This window comes from Pollachius pollachius, assembly GCF_949987615.1.
Source record: "Pollachius pollachius genome assembly, chromosome: 5".
NCBI lineage: Eukaryota > Metazoa > Chordata > Actinopteri > Gadiformes > Gadidae > Pollachius > Pollachius pollachius.
The window spans coordinates 12,848,455-12,872,386 of record NC_136938.1 but is presented as its reverse complement, the minus strand read 5'-3'; the positions used below and the strand labels follow the sequence as shown (position 1 = coordinate 12,872,386).

At 43.3% G+C, this 23,932-nt stretch overlaps 1 protein-coding gene across 1 annotated transcript in view; it reads left to right on the top strand.

Annotated features, from left to right (window-relative positions):
- gpc6a (glypican 6a) overlaps nt 1-23,932 on the top strand; it is a gene marked incomplete at both ends in the record, with an annotated part of 109,425 nt that overhangs the window by 61,354 nt on the left and 24,139 nt on the right. The window contains 2 exons of the mRNA XM_079737004.1: nt 1,921-2,312; nt 17,282-17,447. Coding sequence (XP_079593130.1) covers nt 1,921-2,312; nt 17,282-17,447 — 558 coding nt within the window. The remainder of the gene's footprint in view (nt 1-1,920; nt 2,313-17,281; nt 17,448-23,932) is intronic.

Sequence of the window (23,932 nt, the reverse complement as noted above, 5' to 3'; positions counted from 1 at the left end):
TGGTAAATGTGTTTGTGTGGCTCTGTAATCGAGGCAGAAATGTCACATTGTGATTCACCACCGAGATTGGGGCCGCTAACCCCTCCATTAATAACCTATTTTCTGGAAGTCTCCGTCCACGGCCACAGCCATCAGATAAACGGTTGGCTTGGACAATCTGTGGCCTAGAACATGAAGGGACTATACAGACCTAGCACGGCCACAGAGCTTCAGATACATTTGTTTTGTGAAATGTTATTTAGGATTCACTGCTCTTACATCAATAAAAACTATTTTTGTATTGTCTGTTTTATGAGTAGTTGATGTATGAGTAGTAGATCCTGGTGGTCTTGAAATCTAATTAGTAATGCTCATTCTTTCTTCTCCCAGTGCTAGCAAAAACATTTAGTGATGTATTAAAGTGACAAAGTGTTCCTGGGCAGAGGGATCTCTGAAGCTAACTGAGCTCTGTACTGAAATTAGTGAGTGATGATCGATGGCGTCACTAACTCACAAAGCCAAGACTTTTTACCATTCAATGGGAAGAACTGCAAATCCTCCTGATAAGTATGCAGGAGACTTTCCGAATTGTATAACCCTTACTATGGCTACTAACAATGCCCAAAACGGTTGTGCAAGTGTGTGAGGCATGTAGGATAGCTTGGCTGGCTGGCATGAGGGGGAGGGGTTCTAGTAGTCAGTAGTGCTTATTGAAAATAAATGACCATAGAATATATCACTAATAGGTTGTGATTTTATTGCTAACATTGTTGAAATCACCATCAATCAGCTTTGACGACAGATATGTCCAGGTTATTTGAAACTACGAGCGAGTCACTTTTACACATTGCATCTTTAATACACTTTACAATCAGGTTATCCATTAATATTGCAATATTTAACATTTCAACTTACTCGTAGCAGTACAGAACCTCCCTCTCTGTTTAGAAGAACGTCCCAAGAACGTTCAAGGGCATGTCTTGTCTTACAATCGACACCCCCAAAACCCCTTCCACTGATGCCGCCCACAGGTGAGCAACGCTGAGTCAATGAGTTCCCATCAAACAGTTGCACAGCTAGTCCACCTCCTAAATTGGAGGGGCTCAATCTTACACATTGCAACAAAAAAAGTATGTCTGTTTGGAAGACTAAAAGTCGATGCTGTGTTAGGTAGGCTCTCCTGTTTTGGGCGAGTTTGTGTCCTGTATGCATTTTAAATAAATAAGAATAAGATGTGTTTAGAACTCCATTCTTCCCTGAGGAAACATTCAACAACTCTCTTGACCTTCAATGTCTGAGATAGAAATACATTTTGTCTCGAAGCCTTCAGAGCATCTTGTGAGCTCAAACAGCAGACAGGGTTATACTTCATGTCACCGACAAGCCTTAGGAAAACGACAAAGTTAACTTTGTCAAGTACACAAACTCAAAGTAAGAGGAATGTAAGCTCAGAATGTAAATGCCAACATGATTGACTATATATGCTACAATTTCAAAATTTCATATAATTTACAATAGATTATATCAGAGACTGATATGGGTATATATAAGTGGATATACCGTACATATTTCTTACGCATGTTTTATTTGTATTTATTGATCGATCGATGAACCTCCGCCGTGCTCTTGTAAACGTACCCATCCTCTATGGATCTATTGATTCCATCGAGAATTTTAGATAACTGCTATCGTTTTAAACAGCCCTTTGTAAACTTTTGTTTTAAAAGGTAACTCAAAAATTAAAATCAACATACTAATCATTTAATTTTGATTTATATGCCCCTCTCTCAGTACGCTCTCCAGTTATATTTTAAACTAGATTGTGCAGCAAAATAAATCAGATTTTATGCTTTTGATTGCTGCTCACGCAAAAGTGTCTGCTAAATGACTACACGTCAATTCCGTTGATTATAATTCATATTATTATACATTTCCCCCCAGAGTTTTTCCTGGAGCTTCTGAACAACACGGAGCGATCGTTCAGCACCATGTTCCAGCGCACCTACGGCCTGTTCTACCTGCAGAACTCGGAGGTGTTCCAAGAGCTCTTCAGGGAGCTCAAACGCTACTACACGGGAGGCAACGTCAACATGGACGAGATGTTCAACGACTTCTGGACACGGCTGCTGGAGCGCATATTCCAGACGCTGCACTCCCAGTACCGCTTCAGCGAGGACTACCTGGAGTGTCTGAACAAGTACAGTGAGCAGCTCCGGCCGTTTGGGGACACGCCCATGAAGCTGAAGCCCCGCGTCACAAAGGCCCTCATCGCTGCGCGGACCTTCGTCCAGGGTCTCATGGTGGGCCGTGAGGTGGCCAGCCGGGTAACCAAGGTAAGGATCCTCTTTTCAGACCGTGTCCTATGTTCTAGCATTTGTCTAGTGTCGATTGCATAAGAGGGAGTTGTAGGCTGTTGAACCTGGGAGGGGCTTGCTGGGAACGCCACAAAGACAAGCGCTGCCACGTCATTGGCATTATCCGATCACAAAGCGGATACCTCATGGTCTCATGGTGTTTGATCATCACTACATGTTGATGGGATTCAGGGGACACCTTTGATCCAATTGTCAAAGTCAAAGTGTTCTGTTACCAGATTTGCATGGTCAATAATTGTGCACATTCAAATTCATTCGTGATGAGGCATGAGTTATTTTCCAAGCAGTGATGATAAATGCAAACAAAGCCTTGTAGCAAAGGTGTGATCTAATATTTAATATAACACAATACATTTATAATGACGCTTTCGTCCAAAGCTAATTACTATATTGGTGCATTCAACAGATGAGATATAACCTGAAAACAACTCGATTTCTTACAATAATTTACAATTGACAGTTAACAGCATTAATGCGTACTGCTACTCACCATGGTCAGGTGACACCAGAGATTATCTATATATCCCAATATATTGACTTCATGTAAATAGGTAATAAACGCAAAACAAAAAGTGGGACGAGTAGTGGTTCCTCTGCATTTGCCTGGCTTAAGGAAGAGTGACAAGCAGTGGCTGCTGGTGAATTTTATTTTAGGGGGGGCTGAAAGTTTGTAAAGCAAACCCCTGTAGGGGGTCTGGGGGCATCCTCCCCCCGAAGATTATTTTGTGATTTTCATATAAAAACGAAGCATTCTGGTGCATTCTGACAAAATGATAAAGACAAAAGAGAACATTTCCTTACAAAGACGAATGGAGCCGGGAAACTTTTAACAAAAAGTTTCCCAAACTTTTAACAAAAAGTAAAAGTTTTAACTTAATTTATTTGCCTTGTAGAATTCAGTAAGATTAAAAGTGCAAATACATCAATAATAATTGGGAATTATACACAAGTTAACATTCTCTCTCTGTCTCTACCTGTATATGTGTTTGTGAGAGAGTGAGAGTGAGAGAGAGAGAGAGAGAGAGAGAGAGAGAGAGAGAGAATGTGATTCTAAAAGGGGTGAGTGTGTAAGGGCCAATCTATTGTGTTGGTAACTTCACTCATAAATCTATCTACAGTCAAGTATGCATTTAGACAAATACGATAAAATATCAATATAATATGGGCAACCTTTTATGTGTGGTTGTTCAAGAAACACTGAAGGCATGATGAGTTTACCCACTTAAAATGGGCAGGGATGCATAATGTTAGTGTTAAACACTGTTTTTTAAGCTATCCATTGTGCCTCGCCTAACCAGGATGTCCAGGACAGAGTAAAGCAAGCTAGATTACACCACTGGCAATATATTATAAAAAATAACATATATTATAAAAAATAACACAAATACAGTCTTTCATGCATATGTTCTCATAACAAAGCTTTGCTTTGAGAAGGATCAAATAATATAAATGTTATCTTACCTAATAGTCTGCACACTGCTTGTGAAGCTCTCGAGGGCCCTTTTGATGAAGACGGCATCAATGTCCTTCTTCTGGAGCTTCTGGTACAGAATGTCGACATGGGGCATGATGTTGTGAAAAAAACACAGGAAAAAAATGAAGTCTTCGTCCTGTAGCATCCTCATGTAGCCAAATGCCTCTCTTACACTGAGCTGGTCAAATGGACCATGTGAACCCTTCTTGATGGCTTCAAAACATTCAAGGAGGTCATCTCGGTTCTCGTACACAGTGTTGACGATCCTGCTGTTAAAATTCCACCTTGTAGATGAAGCTCTGGGCAGTCTTCGTGAAACAATCTTGTCCAGAACGCTGCACCGCTTCGGTGACCGGGAAAAGAATGACGCAATACCGCTCAGATCGGAAAAGAAAATGTTGACTTTTTTGATGCGGGAGGTAGCTTGCTGCATGATCAAATTAAGCTGATGTGCATAGCAATGCACATAATGGGCATTCTTAAAATGTTCACGCACCTTTTGCTGCACACCAGCCTTCTCTCCCCTCATCCCACTGGCACCATCGTAAGCTTGTGCAACGAGTTTCATTTTGTCGTTGATCCGAGATGGGAATAAACTCAAAAAAACGTTCCTGCACTGCATGGTTGTCATCAATGTATCGAAGCACAAGCACCAGCTGTGTCTGCGTGGAGACGTCCGTAGTTTCATCAGCTTGGATGGCCAGATAGCGAGCTGACTTGACCTCCTCCACAATCCTTTCCCGTGCGACCGCTAGCATACATTCCAAAAGCTCGTTCTGCACTGTCTTGGATGTGCCCTTGAACACCGTGGCATTTTTCAGGTGGTCATCGAAAACTTCATCCAACTGTGCCACGAAGTCCACCAATCCAAGAAAAATACCTGGGTTTGTGGAGCCCTCTGTCTCATCCTTGCCTCGCAAAGCCAACTCGAACACTCCGCAAAACTTCACGAGTTGGATGAGCCGGTTGAGGATGTGTCGGTTCTTGCTCACCTCATCGTTGTGGCGACGAACAGCTAGCCGGTATCCCTCGTCCAGTTGAGTGGCAATGTTCACCCTCTCAATAGTCGCAAATCTCAAGCAGCTATCCATGTGGATCTTTGACATCTCATGCTTCTTGATTTTCTCAGACAGATGGTGCATATCTGTCACACCAGTCGATACCCAAACAGTGCTGTCTGTCGTCAGGGTGTCAGGGTGGAAGAGAAGGCAGTGGTAGCAGAAGACTGCGTTAGCTTCTACACAACCTGCTAGGCAGCTTTTTTTTTACCAATTTGTTGAAAATCCTCGGTTGTAGGACTTTCCCCCCTTTGTAGAAATTTGTTTAATTATTAATTTTGGTCTTGGAGGTCCTGATTGTTTTAGTGCCAATTTGTCTGAACTGGATCGTCGACTAAAAGGAACTTCTTTCAGAGACGCAACGGAATTGCACACATTAGCAGCCGTGTTGAAATTAGCGAGTGACTTGATCGAAGATATCCCTTCGCGCTCTTTGCTCAGTTACGTATGACGCAAGCACGTTAGGGCGAATCCCAAATCCCCATTGAAAATGCATTGGAGGCTCATTTTCCGAAAAAAAAAGTTTTAACATGACAGTCAATGGGAGAATGCTTGGGTGATTTTCCACGTCAATGAATTCGTCCAGAGAGGCGGGACCATTTGAAAAGCGACTTGAATCTGACGATTCTGATTGGACAATGACAGATAATATGTCTAGAACACTGAAAACTACTTTTGCTGTGATAGAATTTGTTAGAAAAAAAATCCTCTTTCTCCCAGTTGGTAGTGCGTCACCCAAATCGCCCCTATACAACATCCGCCCCTGGTGACAAGGCAATATGAGTAGAACAGAATTGCGTTTTGGTATAACTGGTTGATCGGATATTTCCAGCACAGAAAAATTCATTTAACATAGTTTATTTTCAGCTGTACAGAAAGGGACCTTTTCTAAAAGTGGAAAATTATAACGGATGGAAATGTGCTGACTTTCTTGGGTATACTTTGTTGAAAGTATACCCATACCCATAAATAATATGATTGGAAATTAGCTTAATAGGTGAAATAGTCGATTTCATATTCTGTCTCTCTCTGTTAGCGTTCATCTGCATTTCCATCTTCAAAAATGAATTAATCTCTTTCTCTCACTCTTTCTCTGTATACATTTATACCTAAATAAAAGGTTAAATGTTTCATTCTTTTTTTTGTATGGGCTTGTTTTGAAAGCTTGAGGGCCCAGGAAGGATTTGCCTTTGATTGGCAGAACTGGTGTGTGTGTGTGTGTGTGTGTGTGTGTGTGTGTTTGTGTGTGTGTGTGTGTGTGTGTGTGTGTGTGTGTGTGTGTGTGAGATTGTGCTTCCACACATGTTGTCTTTGTGTAGGCGTGCATGCTTGCATGTGTGTGTATGTGTATGTGTGTGTTGGCTTGCATGCATGTGTGTGCATGTGCCGCGGCACGGTGAAAGTGCCCGGGTAGAGGAGGGCGTTTGAAGAGTGTTTTAGAGCGTTAGACCGAAGGCGCTTGGATCACGGCGAGGTTTCTGTTTACAGCACGACTTCTCAGAGTAATCCGCCTACCGTGGGGACTTGAAGATGATTGTCTCTGAATGGATGTTGGAAGTTTCCCTAACCCTTCTGATACTTCTAGTTCATGTTTTTTTTGTGGCGATTCATCAGGAATTGTAGATTAGAAATGTTATGGATTAGAAATGTCATTTGAAAAATCTTTTTTGATTTCATATGGAACATGTTGTGTTACACATGAGATTATGGTTTATCCTCCATCCTAAACAGTTTGGAAAGGTTTTTTTCACCTCGAATAGCGGGGGAAGAAAACACCAGACCCAAATATGTCAAGTTCCGCTCTGAGCTACAGAGAACAATTTCTACATCAACTGTTTTGTTTTACAACGCACAGCTTTGATGTGTGATCTGAAATATACAAAGTGCCGTTTCCACGTTAACAAAACGAATGGCAGCCCACTCCCTGCCGTCTCCCTCTGCTGAAACCACACAGCAGTATGTCAGCTAGTAAAGTCAACTTCATTTGTACAGCCCTTTCTCACCACCACAGTGACAAACAGCTTTACGTGCACACATTTGTCACATTAGAGGACAGCCACTCTAACGCCCCTCACCCTGAACTCTGTAGCCCCACGGGGAACACCCCCACTGGGCTTGTTATGCAGTATGCTGCCGTACGAATCCTCAAGAGAGGTGGGCAGGACAGGACACACATGAACTCATTATAACATATAAAAAGTGTTGAGTTAAGAATAGTCAGAGTCTAAGGTGAAAACCTTTACGAAAACACCAAGATGATGCAAGGTCTATTGTACCACGTTTTTTATCGTGTTATTTAACAAATGTGTATCTTAACTGTTATTCCGTAAGAAGGAAGTTTGATCTTTAACCAGACATTCTTAATTTATAGAGTGTGATAAATAATTAGTATGTTGGAATACAAGTTAATAATGGAAATAACCTCAAGAATAATGTCTTGGTATTTAAATGAAATATGAAGTATATTAACTCTATGTTTAAAAAGTGTCTTTGATAAATTAAAAAGGTAAAACTGAACGTTTAATTAAAGAAATGACCTGGCTATATCATTGCCTATAGACTGCTAGGCTATCCCATTACCTCCTTAATAACATGTAACTTATTAAATGTATTGTTCATCCCATGCTGTCGGCGTATGCTCACCGTGAGAGCATACGTTTGAGAGCTTTAATAGGTTAGCATTAGAGGGTAAAAACACATTGGTGAAAGGAATAGAAATACAGAGAATCTCTTACTATTAGGACTCCTAGAAGTGACCTGAACTCAACATGCTCAGGTATAAAAAATGATATATATACTACGTTTGAAATATACAATTAGGAATTGTACACAAGAAGGAAATGTATATTATTGTGTATACTTGTACAATTTGGGTCCCAGAGAGTGCTTCTGGAAAGCACGCAGATATGTAGAGAAAGGAGCCCTACATGCCACCAGCTCTGTGCCTCTGCAGAAGCACCCTTCACATTATCAGAGTCATCCCGTTGTCTTTTGCCATCTCATCCGGTGGCCCCAGGGCTCACTAGCGTCACGGCACTCTCTTCTTCTTCTTCTTCTTCTTCTTCTGACGAGTGTAAAATGAGCCGTCTCAGCCGTGGGGGCCCAAGGCTTTTAAGCGATGGCCACTGTAGAGCCAAGCCCCGAGCGACACCTACCCATCAATGATGAGGCGACGGCAGGACACCTCTGCGCTTGAAGGAGGGCCGACAGGCCAGAGGGGAGAGGGTCGAGGGGGAGGCTGGATTGGTGTTTGACGGTACAAACCCCCTTGACGCCCGTATCCACCCTCCCGTGGCCCTTAACTTGCTGCACACTCCTCTTCCGAAGAAGAGAACTGCAGTCTCACTGTTAGCTACCAATAAACATGTTTTACTGTAACGATTTCCTTAAGATTTCACTCTGGGGGAAATACTTCTTATCCCCCTTATAGACCAGGCCTTGCATCGAGCAGTAAGGATACACTCTCTCTCTAACCAATGAGAGCTGTTGTACTGAGCCTGTCTAATGTGCAGCAGACCGTGCATCTAGATAGTTATTTCTAAGTGATGGACAGCCAAAATCCACAATTGACTCCTAATAATATTTTGAAGTGTTATCAAGGTCTATAGATTTCCTTCAATTCCTCCAAGCTGATTAAATTATGTACTCAATTGTGTATTATCCTGGATACGTAGCCAAACGGGGGACCAATGCCGTGCATTCACATTACAGCAGCAGTCTAATCCAATGAAGCATTTCAGACTTTGGAGGAAGTACAAACTACGAAAAGACGTGAGGAGGCGGGGGGGGATTGAGACCAAACCCCAAAGTACTCAGTATTTTCAAGACTTAGCCGACTTTGCGATGTAATGCTTCTTGGCATTTTCCTGACAATATCTTTGCTAGGTGTGTCGTAGATTCATCCCTCTGTTTAATGTTTTTTATGTTAATAGATCCCTTGTCATTGACTTCCGTCAAGATAGTGCATGGATTTCTACATGCTTGGTGTATTTCATTTTGCTAAATGAATTAGGTGAACACATCTTGAACCTTTGTTGAACTAGATATGTTTTCTAACTTCTCAAAGTTGAAAGAATATATTAAGCAAACAAAAATATACTACTTCTTAGCTAAGAAGCAGGAGAGAGTGTCCTTCTGTGTGTACACTTTTCTGGTCTTATCCTAGTTTGCCCAGTCATCCTTTTTACAACTCCTTAGCTGCCAAATAACCCACTTGTAAATATGTCTTTTAATTCCGGAAGTCCTATTTAATATAATCCCTTTGCGTCTGGTCAGGACAGCAGAAGGCAGTGACCAGAGGAGCAGAACATAATTATTATTCACAGACCGCCTCATACGAAGCGACATCCATAGAAAAAGATGGATTTCTGGCCATGAAATGGGATTGAGTTCTGACTGAGGTAGGCTGGTTCTCTGCTGGCTGGTTTGGGATTAAGCGCACAATCTCTGTGGATTACAGTTGGTGACGACCATGAAGCGAGTTTCTATCCCAAAGGCACTTTAGAACAAGCTCCCCACAACACATAAGACCTGCTCAGCCAATACTGCTGGGATTTCAGCTTTTGAGTGGGTTTAAAGTCCGGCATTTAAAGCACTTATCACTCATTGCATAAAAGGCTGTCCTGACGCACGCATATCCATCCATTTAGGGGATAAAATGAGGGGACAAGTAGAATTAATGCAGCCGGTGATTTGATAGATATTAGATTTTATTTCTCTTCCCTGTCGGAAAGCTTATTCTGTCACGTTGATCTCATTACACACACATTGCTTACCGCACGTTGTCAGGTAGTTAACATGAATGTCCCGGGCACGCTTTAATCCCCACTAAACATTTACCAGACGAAGGCGCTGTCGCCCGGCCCCAAGGCTAACGTGACACCTGAGAAGCATCTGAGTTCCCGTGTGTCTCAGGTTTCCCTGCATATTTTTCCTCCAAACCCTGTTTCCTGTTTTTGAGGCCAACGCTGTGACTGGGAACACGGTCGTTATCTCTCACCACATAGGAGCAATCAGAAATAAGGAGATAGGAGAGATTGGAGATAAGAGACCACAGCCGAGAGGCTGGCTTCTAATGTCAGAACAGAAATAATGTGGTGGAGAGGGATGGAAATATAGAAGAAAATTTTTGAGGTTAGAATATGAGTTGAAAAATCACATTAAAATATAGCTTGAAATAAGAATAAGAATATCAAGGATCGGATGTCTACAAATATACCAAAAAACTAACTATCTATAGGATCTTCTCTACGATTTTATGCATCAATAAGGTTTACTACAATATGCTATGCAATCCTAGATTATTTTTTTCAATACTGCCATGCTATACTAAACCAGTATACTATCATTTCTATCTCTTTATAGGCTATAATTTGCTAGGCAGAGCATGAGACTGTTCTAAAAATAGTACAACAATACAAACTGGTATGTATGAAGTTGAGCAGTAAACCAATTCCTGTACTTTCCCTTATCACGCATCTGTGTGATTTTACTATGATGGTGATTTAACAGACCTTTTTTGAGGCGTGTTTAAAAAACAGAGACAAACTACAATTAATATCAACTCTGTTGGTATTTGTCGGCTCTTGTGTCATGTTGTATTAAAGCTCACTCAAATAGATGTAAGACAAACAATAGGATAACCAAGTTCTGTCCTCCAGCTCTAAGGAGTGTTGAGTCTGTTGCTCTTTCTCTTGGTCCCTTATGGTCTCTCTATGTGCTCCGTCTTTCTCACTGTTTTTCTCTGTCTCCCTCTTTGGGAGGGAGGGAGCTTTCGGTCTTTATCTCTCCGTCTTCCTTTTTATTTGTGTGATTCTCTCTCTCTCTTCTGTCTGTGTTCCCTGTATGTCTCTTTCTGTCCTCCTACCTCTCCTTTATATCATCTCTCTCTCCTCTGCTTTGTATCTCCTTCTCCTTGTCCCTCCCTTTGATTATATATATCCTCCCCTCCCCACTCTCACCTTTCTCTTTCTTCCCCAAGGCCCCCTAATTCTATCTCCTCTCCGTCTCCTTCCCCCTCTCTCCCATCCCACTCTCTCTCCCAGCCACCCTCTATCCATCTCCCTCTCTCTCCCAGCCACCCTCTATCCATCTCCCTCTCTCTCCCTGGCCCCCGCGGCCCCCCAGTCTGCCAGCGACGGGCCCCTGCCCCCCCCAGCTCTGAGCAGGCAGATGGTGCCTGGTTCACCGAGCGCTGGCACGTCATGGGGAAATGTGTCGCAGCAAAGATGTCCTTTTTAATTAAAAGATTTAGATCTGTGCTGAATACGGCAAAGAGCAGGCGGTGGCTCACCGTCTGAGCCACCGCCATATTAAAGGCTAATAATAAAGTCTTGTGATCTCCCCAAACCTGTTGGCCAGGGCTGCTTGAAACACCTGGACTCAGGTACTGACACTGGAACAGGCCGGAAGTGATCTTTGAAGTTAATATTCAACCTTATTAAATTAGAAAATATATATATCCCGCCCCAGGGAAAAAATCAAGGGAAAAAATCCAATGACATTTTCCCTTTTATTTACATTATTCCTATGTTCTTTTTTATTTTAATGCTACATAAGAAAATGTGAGATGGATAATAAATGTTGGTTTTATTCTCAACCAGCTCTGATGTGGAAAGGAATTCTCCTTGCAGAAGTTACTTTCCCATTGTTGACTATACTTTTATGCATCATAACAATGGTACAGCTCAACGATGCGCATTCTACTAGCACTAGATATTAAGTTGGATCATGAGATGTTCTTTGACTCCAGGCCCCCAGGGCCAGCTAGACACTGCGGTCTGCTCCACAGTTTCATCTGGGACACCATTAAGACAGCCCAGATAGCCCAGACAGATGGCTAGCTCCAACCTGCATGTAGCTAGCGTCATAGCCACCAGAGAAGAAGAAGAAAAAGTGAGTGAACACCCAGGCACTCTGTCCATCACAGTCCTCCATCTCGGCTTTTAACATGTTCTCTCCTGTCTTGGTGAGGTGAAAGAAGCGGTTGCCACGGTGATTAACATGGCACATGTCAGGCTGAATCAGCAGAGCGCCACATGCCTTTGAGTTGACAGCTGGGGGGAGGGTCCCAGGGGGTCTGGATGCTACCCCAGATATGTCTGTGTGTGTGTGTGTGTGTGTGTGTGTGGGGGGGGTAACCTATAGATATTTGGTTGTGCATTTATGGATGAAACTTGTTGTCCTATACGGTACATCTTGATGCATACAGGCTGTCTCAGAGTTTATAACCACAAGCTGGCACACGATGTGCATATATTCCCAGGGATGTTGATATTACGGGCAGATGTTGAAAGGATGTGTGAGGAAGCAGACGACGAAAGTGAAAGAAGCTGACAGCATCCATCTTGGGGCCGGCATGTGTTGCGTCTTGCGCTCCGGTTCTCCTCGGGAAATCTCCCGAGAAGGGGTTCAAAAGTTTGTGTTGAATGCCATAGAAAGGACATTTTTTTGGCACTGATTCTTTTTTTAACTCCTGAATCACCATTAAGATGTTTATCTTTGCATAAACAGACGAGACAAGATTGTCAGGTCGTGTGCAGCTAAAAGTAAACGACTAAATGAGTAAAAAACAAGCCAGAACAAAATCAATAAAAATGAAGAATAAATAAAAAATGCCTCTTGTGTCCCACAGCTGAATCATTCTCCTTCTGTTCCTCTTCTCCATCGCCACTTCTCGTGACAACAACTCTGCTAACAAAGCATCCTTTTATTTGTTTAGCTCCTTTCACATTGCTATGTTTTTTTCAGTTTTGTGTTTCATTCAGGGATGTGTCTCGGTGCGTGTATGTGTGTGTGTGTGTGTGTGTGTGGGGGGGGGGGGGTTATCTCTACGCCAGATGGTCGTCTAACATGCACCACCATGGCTCACTCATCGCACCATTTATACTAATGGAGGCAGGAATTGAATGGGGAGGCTGGGGCCGCAGCGCACTCTCGCGCTCTCCTCCAATCGTCACGCGGCAGCAGCGCATCCTGTCTCTCTAATTATGACGGAGCCGCGGAGAGACAACTTTTTGGCTTCCTTCTCTCGGTCCCAGCGGTGGCGCTCGTGTTTGGCCTTGTGGCTCTCGCGGCGTCACTATCCTTCATGGCTTCATTACTTGGTGGCACAAAGCAATTTCCACGGCCGCGCTCCTTTGCTGTCGCCTTCCCTACGGGGAGCCCCCCAGCCATCGCCACCGTATGTTGGCTGCCAGTGCCGGAGAAAGACGGGCTGATTGTTTTGTAAGCCCCTGTACAGTTAGGACAAGTCTTTGTGCTGCCATCACTTCTATTGTCTAGCGATTTCTCTCCGGAGGACCACTGTTGATCTATTTGATTTAGCTTTATTTAACCAGCGTAGAGTGTGTTGTTTTTAACATAATAAGTACTCTGTTATCTAATACACGCAGTGTTCCACGACCTGGGGCAGGACCCTCATTTATATATAATGTGTCAATGATGAATGAATATCACAGAAGATTGCTCTTTTATGGATGAATTGTTCATTTTGGTTTCATACATTTAACCATTACATGCTATCTAGCAGTGTCCTTACATATGTCGCAGTGAACTTCTCACACTGGTTAGTACCTTAGCATGCTAAAGAACATGTATCTACCCCAGGGCAAAACATAGGAAAACTGTGGGTGTTTGATTTGGTGACTCTATAAAGGTCCCTGCATTCATGTTCTAAAAGGCTAATCATTTTGTGCATTTTGATTATTATCACACTGCACAGTGACACACCCACACACACGTACACAGATCAAGAGGAAGGAGTAAACCCACCAACACACACAGCATGGTGTCATAACAGGCCTAAAACGTCTGGTAAGTAGATTAGTTGTTAATCTCTCCCTGATGTGTCGTCCCTCTCTCTCAGCGCTGCTCTCACCCTGCTCAGCATCCCTGCAGCCTCTTCCCTGTAACTAACGACCAGTTCACCAGATTACCAGATTATACCCCAGCTAGGCCCCTACTGCTTCAAACCACAACTCCCACCATACATAATCCCACTAAATGACATCCTTTTCTTTTTTCATTTGATGCTTTTCGTAATCCATCATCAGTTGTACGGTTTACTGTTTAGTCATTTAGCAGCGGCTCCCAGTGAATTCAGAGACATGAAGGAGCAGCTGGAGGCTAGGGTATGTTGTTCAAGGATGCCAACAGGAAAGTCTGAGAGACAGAAGCCAGGACCATTTGGCTGGGAGTCAAACACCCGGACCACTAAACAATCCTACCCTTTATTATAGTCAAATAGTTTAAAGAAGACAAACTACTCTGACATTCCTGATGTTCTTCATCATGAGGTTAAAGAAAATGTGATGATATGCAATTATAAACCAGAGATGCCTAGGGGTAGTGCTTGACTGTGTCGCAGGTAGAGTTAGTGTTATTGAGGTGTTTGTACCATATTGTTTGTTCCATATTGTTTGTGTTTTAATTCCTCTCATTATCACATGATCCAAATATAAAAAAAATCTCTAAATAGCTTGAGGCACTGAATAGGCAAGACTAGTCTGTAAAATAAATTATGTAGCACATACTTAAACTCTGCTATCTAGCTATCTGTCTGTCTGTCATTATCTGTCTCTATGTTTGTTTGTCTTTATACGTCTGTCTGCTTCCGCGTCTTTCATTCGATAAAAACATTTCACGGTTAATCTACCAGGATTCTTCTTATTATGAATCCATCTTTTTAGTATATTTCGAATGTTGTCTGTTGACTGGCGTGCAATTAACCCTGATTCAACACACCAGGTCCATGTCACACTAGTGAAACGGGATTCCGTTTCCGTGAGGCGTGTGTTGCTGTTTAGTGTTTCTGTGTTTTTTCCACGTTGTGTGTCATCGCGTCAAAAAGTCACTGCTTAGCATATGGCACTGGATCGCGTGTCAGACATGGCGTCTTGTTAATTCAAAGGGTTTGCTGAAACATCCTACACCAGTGGGAACCAGTTCCAGCGGCCCGGCGCGCAGCCCGGCGCGTGGTGATGACAGCGGCGGCACCACAGCAGCTCCGCCGGGCCGTGCCCAGCAGACACGGCTGCTCTGGCTGGCAGATTGCAAATGTCAATGACGCCTTGTTTGATCGCTGTGTCCCTGTTGTCTGCAGAAACCACCAGAAGGGCCTTTCATCTACACACACACACACAGACACAAACACATGCACACACATACCCAAACACGCACACACACACACACACACACACACACACACACACACACACACACACACACACACACACACACACACACACACACACACATGTTTAAACACACACACAAAGACACACATAAATGCTTAAACACACACACACACACACACATACACACACAAGCTTAAACACTCAAACACAAATGCTTAAACACACAAACACACACACAGAACACTTGAACAGACACACACAGACGCACACACACACACATAAAAACACACACCTACCACACAGACACACACATGCTTATACACACACAGATACACACACACATGCTTAAATACACAAACACTCCCACGCACACACACACACACACACACACACAGCGCCAAACAAAAAAAGAGAAAGTCTGTCTGTCTATCTATCTCCATCCATCACAGATACCCATATAAACACACACACACACACACACACATACACACATACAAATTGAGATAAACATACAAAAGCATACATAGAGTGAAACACACACAGGCCTGGTCACATACAAAAACACATTTAGACCATGCACAAACACCAACAAAGACAGGCTGGGGACAAAGGGGCCGGATCTGAATTCATGCGGAACTGTGCGTCTGACAAACAAATTACCCGCTTCAGGCATCAGTCAGCACCGGGTGCTCTGAGGGGGTATGAGAGTCCTGTCACTTTTACTCAGGACTGCACAACACCGCCCGCTACAGCCCGCCACGTCTGCCTTGATCACCACCAGCATGCGTCCACAACCCTCCGCCGCAGCCTTAACCAGGGATGCGCTAGGCATGCAGACATAGAATCGTAGCGTGCTCGGCTGTGTCCTCCGTCAACACGTTAGACACGCAGTGACGAGTCCGGCGACGCAGGCATGTTCCCCTGTGTTAACATGCTAACATGTTTGAATCTCCCTAACCACAGCTTGTCAACCATAAGTCTCTCCATCGCTGTGATGTTTAGTATGGTATGTTGGTAAAATCTCAGGGAAACTACTTGAAAAAGTTTACCTCCTTCAAAGGACTTTTTTTTGTCCTTCCAGTTCTTCCTGAAAACTACAGTAGTATCGCCTCTAAATTGCGTACACTCTCTCCATTTATTTGGTTACCTGGTTCAAATAATGTACTTATTTACTGGCATCAGAAGCTTTGCAAAGTATAAACTTAAGTCTGCTGTTAACATACTTTAGATTAAGAACTATGTTAAGATTGGGAGATTAAGTTATTGTTATTGACATGTGATCTCTCTATCTGTCTATTCGTCCATCTATCTCGGTTATATAGCTTGTGCCCTATCTATTGAACACTCTATACAAGGTAATTACCTCAATTTAAGTGGTTTTCAATAAGAAGACGCTTATCTATCAGCTACGTATTGGATGCTCTGCTTGTGCTGTACAGCGTAAGCTGTCGTGTGTGGCGTGTTATCTGTCTCTACAGTGGAGAGATCAGACCGGCCATCTGGTAAAACATCACAGCATTGCAACATCACCTCTCTTCAGCCTGACCTGGATGACGACGTGTGTGAAGCGTTCTGTGTGATAGGATCCTAGAATGTGTGATGTTCCAGTCTGCGATCCAGTCTGCAGTCAAAACAAATCAGTATGAATCACAAGAAGTCAGTTCATTGATAAATCCCATTTAAAACACAACCAGGGTTGACCAAATTGCTGAAAGCTTGGTTTAAATTAAAACAGCAATTTGCACAGCATGAAATATGACTGACAGACAATGAACACAGAGAAAAGTAGGGGGCTTGGCAGTCAGAGACCAATGAAGAAGTGAATTATCTCTTTAGCCCACTCTGTAAGGGCTGTGTGAACAAATTGCAGCTGTGCTTTTTGCTCAGCCACCAATTGTCTATAAATAATACAAATATTATCTACTCACCTCTCTAACCTTGTGTCCTGAATTCTAGACCTAATCTGTATTTTGTCCGGTTGTTGCTATGTTTTTTGATGCTGTGAAGTTTTGATATATTTGTTTTATTGTTATCACTAGGAAGTCGCTTTGGATAAGAGCATCTGCTAAGATAAAGATCATAAAATACCTTATTAATCACAGACGGGAAATGTGAACACATTCAAGTTTCTCTGTTTTATGTACTTACTTAAATGTTTTAAAATTCTCTTTTATTTTGAGCTGTTCAATCATAATAGCAACAATTGTCCCTCCGGGATCAATAAATAATTATTAAAAAAATATTATTGTTCCTCTCCAGGTGAACCTGCTGGCGGCGTGCAGCAGAGCGCTGACTAAGATGCTATTCTGTCCGTACTGCAGCGGGCTGCCGGGCCTGCGGCCCTGCAACAACTACTGTCTCAACGTGATGCGCGGCTGCCTGGCCAACCAGGCCGACCTGGACACCGAGTGGACCCTCTTCCTGGGTAAGACCTAACCCTCAACCCGACCCCACCGGCCAACCATTGCTTCTCTGCATGGGCCACGCACTGTAGGGGTGGTGGTGGTTGAAAGTGTGAAAGTGTGAATGCATAGCCTGGTCCTACCAGACTGTTGTACTTCATTTAATTTGCACAGAGAGTGTTGCCTCTCTCCATTAACAAACGTTAACTAACTTGAAGGCGGGTGTCTGTTGGAGTTTAATGCTATTGGATCTGCCCAGTGCCACTCTGGATCTGCCATAACCAATCGCTAACATTTGACGACAACTCAAACTAGCGCACAACCTCAACGTCGTTGTTCTCAGCCACCCCCTCTGTTCGCTGATTGGACCTGCAAAATTTTTCCGGCGAAAGCCCGCGAATATAACGCAAACCCAGACATAGTACTGAAGGGAATGAAAATTGAGCAGAAGTACATAGGCGGGCCAGGCTAGCATGCATATGTGAGTAATGCTATCTGTATGTGTATGTGTCATATATATGATCTGTGTATGTTAAATCACTCCAATGCAGTTTGACTGGCTGTGTAAATGTGTATGTGATTATGTCTATGTGTGTGTGTTTGTGTGTATCTTTTTGTGTGTTTGTGTGTGTGTGTGTGTGTGTGTGTGTGTGTGTGTGTATATATGTGTGTGTGTGTGTGTGTGTGTGTGTGTGTGTGCATGTGTGTGTGTATTTGTGTGTGTGTTTCATATATCTGGTGCATGTCTGGCTGTTAAACTGTCCGCTGCAGTAGGTCTAACTGTGTGTATTCGTGTGTTTGTGCGTGTGCATGTTAATCTCTGCAGCAGTGTGTCTAACAGGCGTGTGGGTCCAGTGGAGACAGGGCGGTTGGTTTGTGGGTTTCCTCTCTTCGAGGGACTTAGGCAGACAAAAACTAAAATGTTATTCATACACGCTCATTTTCATTTCTTCTGTGTGAAGCGTTTGCGCCTCGCTGTGTTGAGCAGTGTGTGCGCCTGTCTGTGCTGCTGGGCTTGATAAAGAAGCAGATGTGAAGCTAACACGCTTTCTATAGTGTTCCCTGCTGGGTGGGGGACTAATACAGAATGAGAGAGGACCACTGAGGGGTTCTGCTGTTGGAACAAGAGGCGCTTATCCTCTAGGACTAGAGCATCGCTGTCTGAGCATTGCTCACAACCTTTACATCTATGGATGATACATAAAAATAGACAGTCTGGCACGAGACGAATCTGTGAACTAACGTTTAATTTGCTCTGGCATATCAGCTGGTGTGTCTGATCGTATGCTTTATATGTATGGCTATATGAATGCATGTATGTGTGGGTGTATACACGTATATGTCTGGGTATATGTGTGGCTATGCGTATGCATGTAGCTGTCTGGGTTTGTGGCCAACTGTGTGTACCATCTATAAGTCTGAATGTGCTGATCTTCTGTTGTGTCTTGGCAGAGCCATTGCCATTGCCAGTGCGAGCAGCCCTGGTATGGAACTCCATCAGGGGGTTTAAACCCTCCTAGCCACAGGGCGCAGTGCTGCTCTGAGACATCACCGCTCGGCCACACTCTGAAAAGCTTGCGTCTGGTTAAGTTTGTGTGTGGCAAATCTATCGCCCCGATAGGACGTTGTCGCCGACAGTAGCAGGGAATACTGTCTAGAGAAAAGAGGAGTTTAGTTTTGCTCAAGTTTCCCATCAGAATTTGTGTTTGTTTTGGCGGCAGCAGCGTCCCCACAGCGTTTCCATTCATGTTTAAATAACAAAAAGCCCCCATCCCTCTGAGAGTCTAATCCATCTACTGCGAAAGACAAACATTTGAGTGTGTGTCGCCATCGACGCCTACTCATATATCCAACCAATAAAAACTAAACTGAAAGAAGAATAAAACTGTAGAAAAAACATATGTATTGATTTAGCTTTTTAGAGCAAACTAAATGCTGGCATGCTGACCGACAGAGCGAGTCTCTTCTATGGAGACGTATAGATCCACCGCATCGACGCCTGGGGTCCAAAGGTCTGCTTTGTTGGGCTCAGTAGGACAAACCCTGCATCCTAAAGAACACTAAATGGCAATGGCTTTCAGCCCCTCCCCACGCACCAACCACCATATCAATACCATCGATCAGCTCAGACAAAGCACAACACTGAATTTAGACTTAATATACTCAGCTTTTCTTATCCATAGAGGGTGAATATGATTAAGACAGTTTTCTTGGATTAATTCAGAATTATTTTGTATTATTGCACTTTAATAACCAGTCCAAAACTGGCTGCTCAAAAAATGTCTGATCGTTCGTTAGGCAGGTGGACTTTGGATTTTCTCCAGTAGGCTGCCAGGTGAATGTGTTATCATTACATGGTAAATGGACTGCATTTATATAGCACTTTGCTGAGGCCAATAAAGGCGCTTCACAATTGTTGCCTCACATTCACCCATTCATTGACAAATAATTCACACACTGACAGTGGTGTCAGCCATGCAACAGGCAGCTCATCGGGAGCAGTTGGTGTCTTGCTCAGGGACACATCGGCATTCATCTAGGAGGTTGGTCAAGACAAGTTCCCTGGCTGCGGCTCAGGAGGTAGAGCACCTGCTGAGCCACGGCCACCCTCTCATTACGCAATGACCAACCCACCTACCTAACCTGGAACCCACACCTGTGAACACCTTTAATCATGCTGAAACTTAAAAAGGATTTTTTATGTAAACACACAGAAAAGTCCATTAATGCGTTAGCTGCATTGACTGATAACCTAGTAAACTGTCTCCTCAACTTCCGCCATGTGTGTGAGTTTGTGTTTGTGTGTGTGTGTGTGTCTGTGTTTTTTGGTGTGTAGAATTCATGGTCTGGTTCGGTTATGACACTTTATCATCAGTCTTGTGCATCCATGGTGAATTAATTCATCTCCGTTTGAGACAAACACCTTGTCAAAATAGCTTGGGGAGGGACTGAGAGCGAGAACGATAAATAGAGAATGATAGCGAGGAGGAGGGAGGGTGAGCAATGGCGGCGGGAGAGGGAATGAGTGAGAGAGATGGTGAGGAGAGAGGGAGTGAGCAACAGGGAGTGAAAAAGCTGTCAAGAGAGAGAAAAGGTGAGAGAACGATAGACGGTGGGCAAGCGAGAGAGCAGAGGACGATGGAGAGAAAGAGTGAGAGATACCGGGTGAGAGAGCGATAGATGGAAGAGGATGATAAAGAGAGGAACTGAGGGACAGAGTTATCAAGAGAGAGGGAATAATAAAGAGAGAGTGAGGGATAGAGGGCGAGAGCGTGATAGAGGATAGCGAGGGAGGGAGAAAGAGGGGGAGAGAACAACAGGTGGATGAAAGAGAATGAAGGAAAGGGAGTGATAGCCAGAGAATTTTAGAGAGAGGCAGAGAGATTGTAGCAAATGGAGAGAATAAAGTGAAGAACACGAGTACTTGTTATTCCAGGTCTCTCTGTCCTACTCCCCCAGTGCCGCCTCCCTCCGTCATCTCCCACTCTGACAACCCAGGACACACACACACCTCTCTGGAATAATAACCGCTCGTATTCAAATTCAGCTCTACAACACACACAACAACCAGCCCACACCGTACTTTAGGTAGACGCTTCCATTCCGTATATTCGGTGGTCGTTAATCGTAATCATTTTTCGGATGATTAATCCCTTTGGACTGTTGCGCTGTTAGTAAGTAGGCAAATATTTATTGGTATAGCACAATTTTAAACAATGAGTTACAAAGTAAACAAACAAGAAACTTGGTACAGCAACACCCACCAGAGGACATTGTACCCTGGTTTGATGTTGCTGTCAGTTGGCGTTTGTTTGGGCAGTGTAAACCACCTTAACAGAAAAACAGCATTGCAGTGCATACAAACAAAGGCATTAAACAGTAAGATAAACACTAGGGTATGTGTATCATCAAACTAATGTACTTGTAACAACAAGTTTGTACACATGTGCTATATCATCATGTGTGTCTTTATGTTTTTCTTGTGCTGTCTTTAAGTTTTCCTTGTAATAAGTGTGTGTTCCCAGAACCCCTGAACAACGAGCAGGTCCCTCTCCAGGGGTTATCTGTCCAATCAGATGTGGATCCATCTTCACGGCTGAGCAGCTCACTAGAGACAGACAGACGTGTTTTCAATCTCCTCCATTGTGCTGATTGAGAGCTGCGCTGCTCGCTGATGAACTCCTGTTAGCAGCGCACATCGATTTTCTTCTTCTTCCTTTTATAAGAGAGAGAGAGAGAGAGAGAGAGAGAGAGAGAGAGTGAGAGAGAGAGAGAGAGAGAGAGAGAGAGAGAGAGAGAGAGAGACTCAAGTCTCCAGACCACACTACGATTCAGCTGAAATACACTCCTGTTGTCCGATAAGAACAGAGGCAGGTTAACCACCAACATTTTATGTCTTTGCTCCTCCGGTACCACCCAGATCCTAGCCCACAGAACAGACAGCACACTGCTCCAGCTCTCACACATGCTTGATATCCGCACAAAAGTTATATGCACACACATGCATGTGTGTGTGTGTGGTGAATGTGTTTGTGTGTGTACGTGTTTGTGTGTGTGTGTCTGTGTGTGTGTGCACGTATTTTTGTGTGTGTATGTTTGCTTATGCGTGTGTGTCTGTGCGTAATGCATGTTGAAAATATGTGTTTGGGTGAGTGTTTCTTTGTGTGTGTGTGTGTGTGTGTGTGTGTGTTTCTGTGTATGGGTGTGTGTGTGTGTGTTTCTGTGTATGGGTGTGTCTGTGTGTTTTTGTGACTACTACTCCTTGTGTGTTTTTGTATCCGAGACAGGCAGCTGTGTTTAGCGTCAATCATGATGTTGTGTGTGTATGTGTGTGCACACATCCACAAACAGACGATGTGTTTGACTGACTTCTACACGTGGTGCATTGAAGTGTTGCCCCTCTTGCAGAATAGCAGACATGCAGTCTCCCTCCTCCCTTTCACCTTTCAGTTGAGTGCTGGCTATTTGTGTGTGTGTGTGTGTGTCTGTGTGTGTGTGTGTGTGTGTGTGTGTGTGTGTGTGTGTGTGTGTGTGTGTGTGTGTGTTACAGATTCAACAGCAAACATAGATTCTAGTTAGAGGCTGATTAGCTTATTAGCTGATTAGAGGCTGTTGATTAGAGGCTCGATGCTGGTTAGACTAGAGTCGAGAAGCTAGTTTAGTGTCTATTAATGTCTAGTTAGCTAGACACTAATCTGGGCTAGATGCTAGTTAAAGGGAAGAACATAGTTATGGCTATAGCGGCTATAGGCTGGAGGATAGTTAGAAGCTAGAGGTTAGTCCTAAGCTAGATACTAGTTGTGGCTGGATGCTAGTTATAGGCTAGATGCTGATCAAGGGCCAGATGCTAGTTATAGGTTAGACTCTAGCTCTAGGCTAGAAGCTAGTTATAGGCTAGGGGCAAGTAATAAGATATACATTTTTTTGGGCTAAATGCTGAATAATGCACCCTTCAACCTCAACTCTGATACATTAGTTTTAAGAAATTAAGAATTAGAAATAATTGCAACACATAATCTTGAAAGTTTGAGCAAAAGTTATTAAAAACGAAAAATATATAAAACCCCCTGAGGTTTAGGGTTAGTTCTCATTGTTGTGAAAAGAATATACTTGTATATGTTGTCTATGTCTTTGACAGAAAAGAATGGATGAGTGTGAAATTAACAGTATATAGAGGACATTTTGAAACAAGCACGGAACCAGAAAAAACGATGCGCATAAATGAACAGTCTTTATGGTTTATGCTGCTTCACTTGGCACAACAACCTCAAACTTCCAGTCCAATTGGACCCTTTGGCCCAGAGCTCGGCCAACCGTAATTTCCACAATGATTCAAAATATATATTTTTAAGCAATGCATAACTAATGAAACGTTGCATGATTTAGATAAGTGGGCAGGGTTGGTGGTTGATTGGAGTGAGATGCTGCAGGTTAATGGATGGCTACACATTAGCAGGGTCGTCTAGGGGATAGCTAGGACGTTTGACCCACAGCCCCCCAGCGCAAACCTTGGTTTGATCCCAAACGTCCTGAGCACACCTGAAAGAATCTATGAGCAGGAAGACTAAAGTAGGTCACACACTGGTCTAGATGCACACCGTTACATATAGCATCATCTGTTTCTGGGGATTGGTATTGGTGTCTTGACTCCCGCTGTGGACTGCCGCTTGTTCACCATCACTGACTTTGGTAGAGAACCGTTCCCATTTAGGTCGGAGGTTTTGCAGTTAGCTTGGTGAGCGGATGGAGGGAGCGCCTTCTGCTTTGAGATTATACAGCCAATCGTTTTCTGTTAAATTTAAGTGCTTTTTTACACGCTGCTCTCTTTATCGGGAACAATTTGGATTAAATCCTTTTAAACACATAATTAGCTCTAACCCAAACTGTGGATTCAAGGTTTCTTATAAATATTTTGGTATGTTGCACGTAAAAGGGCTGTCTATAACCATTATGATTTTTGTAATATAATCATTGTGGTGTATTTAGGGACAGTGGTGAATCCGTCTAA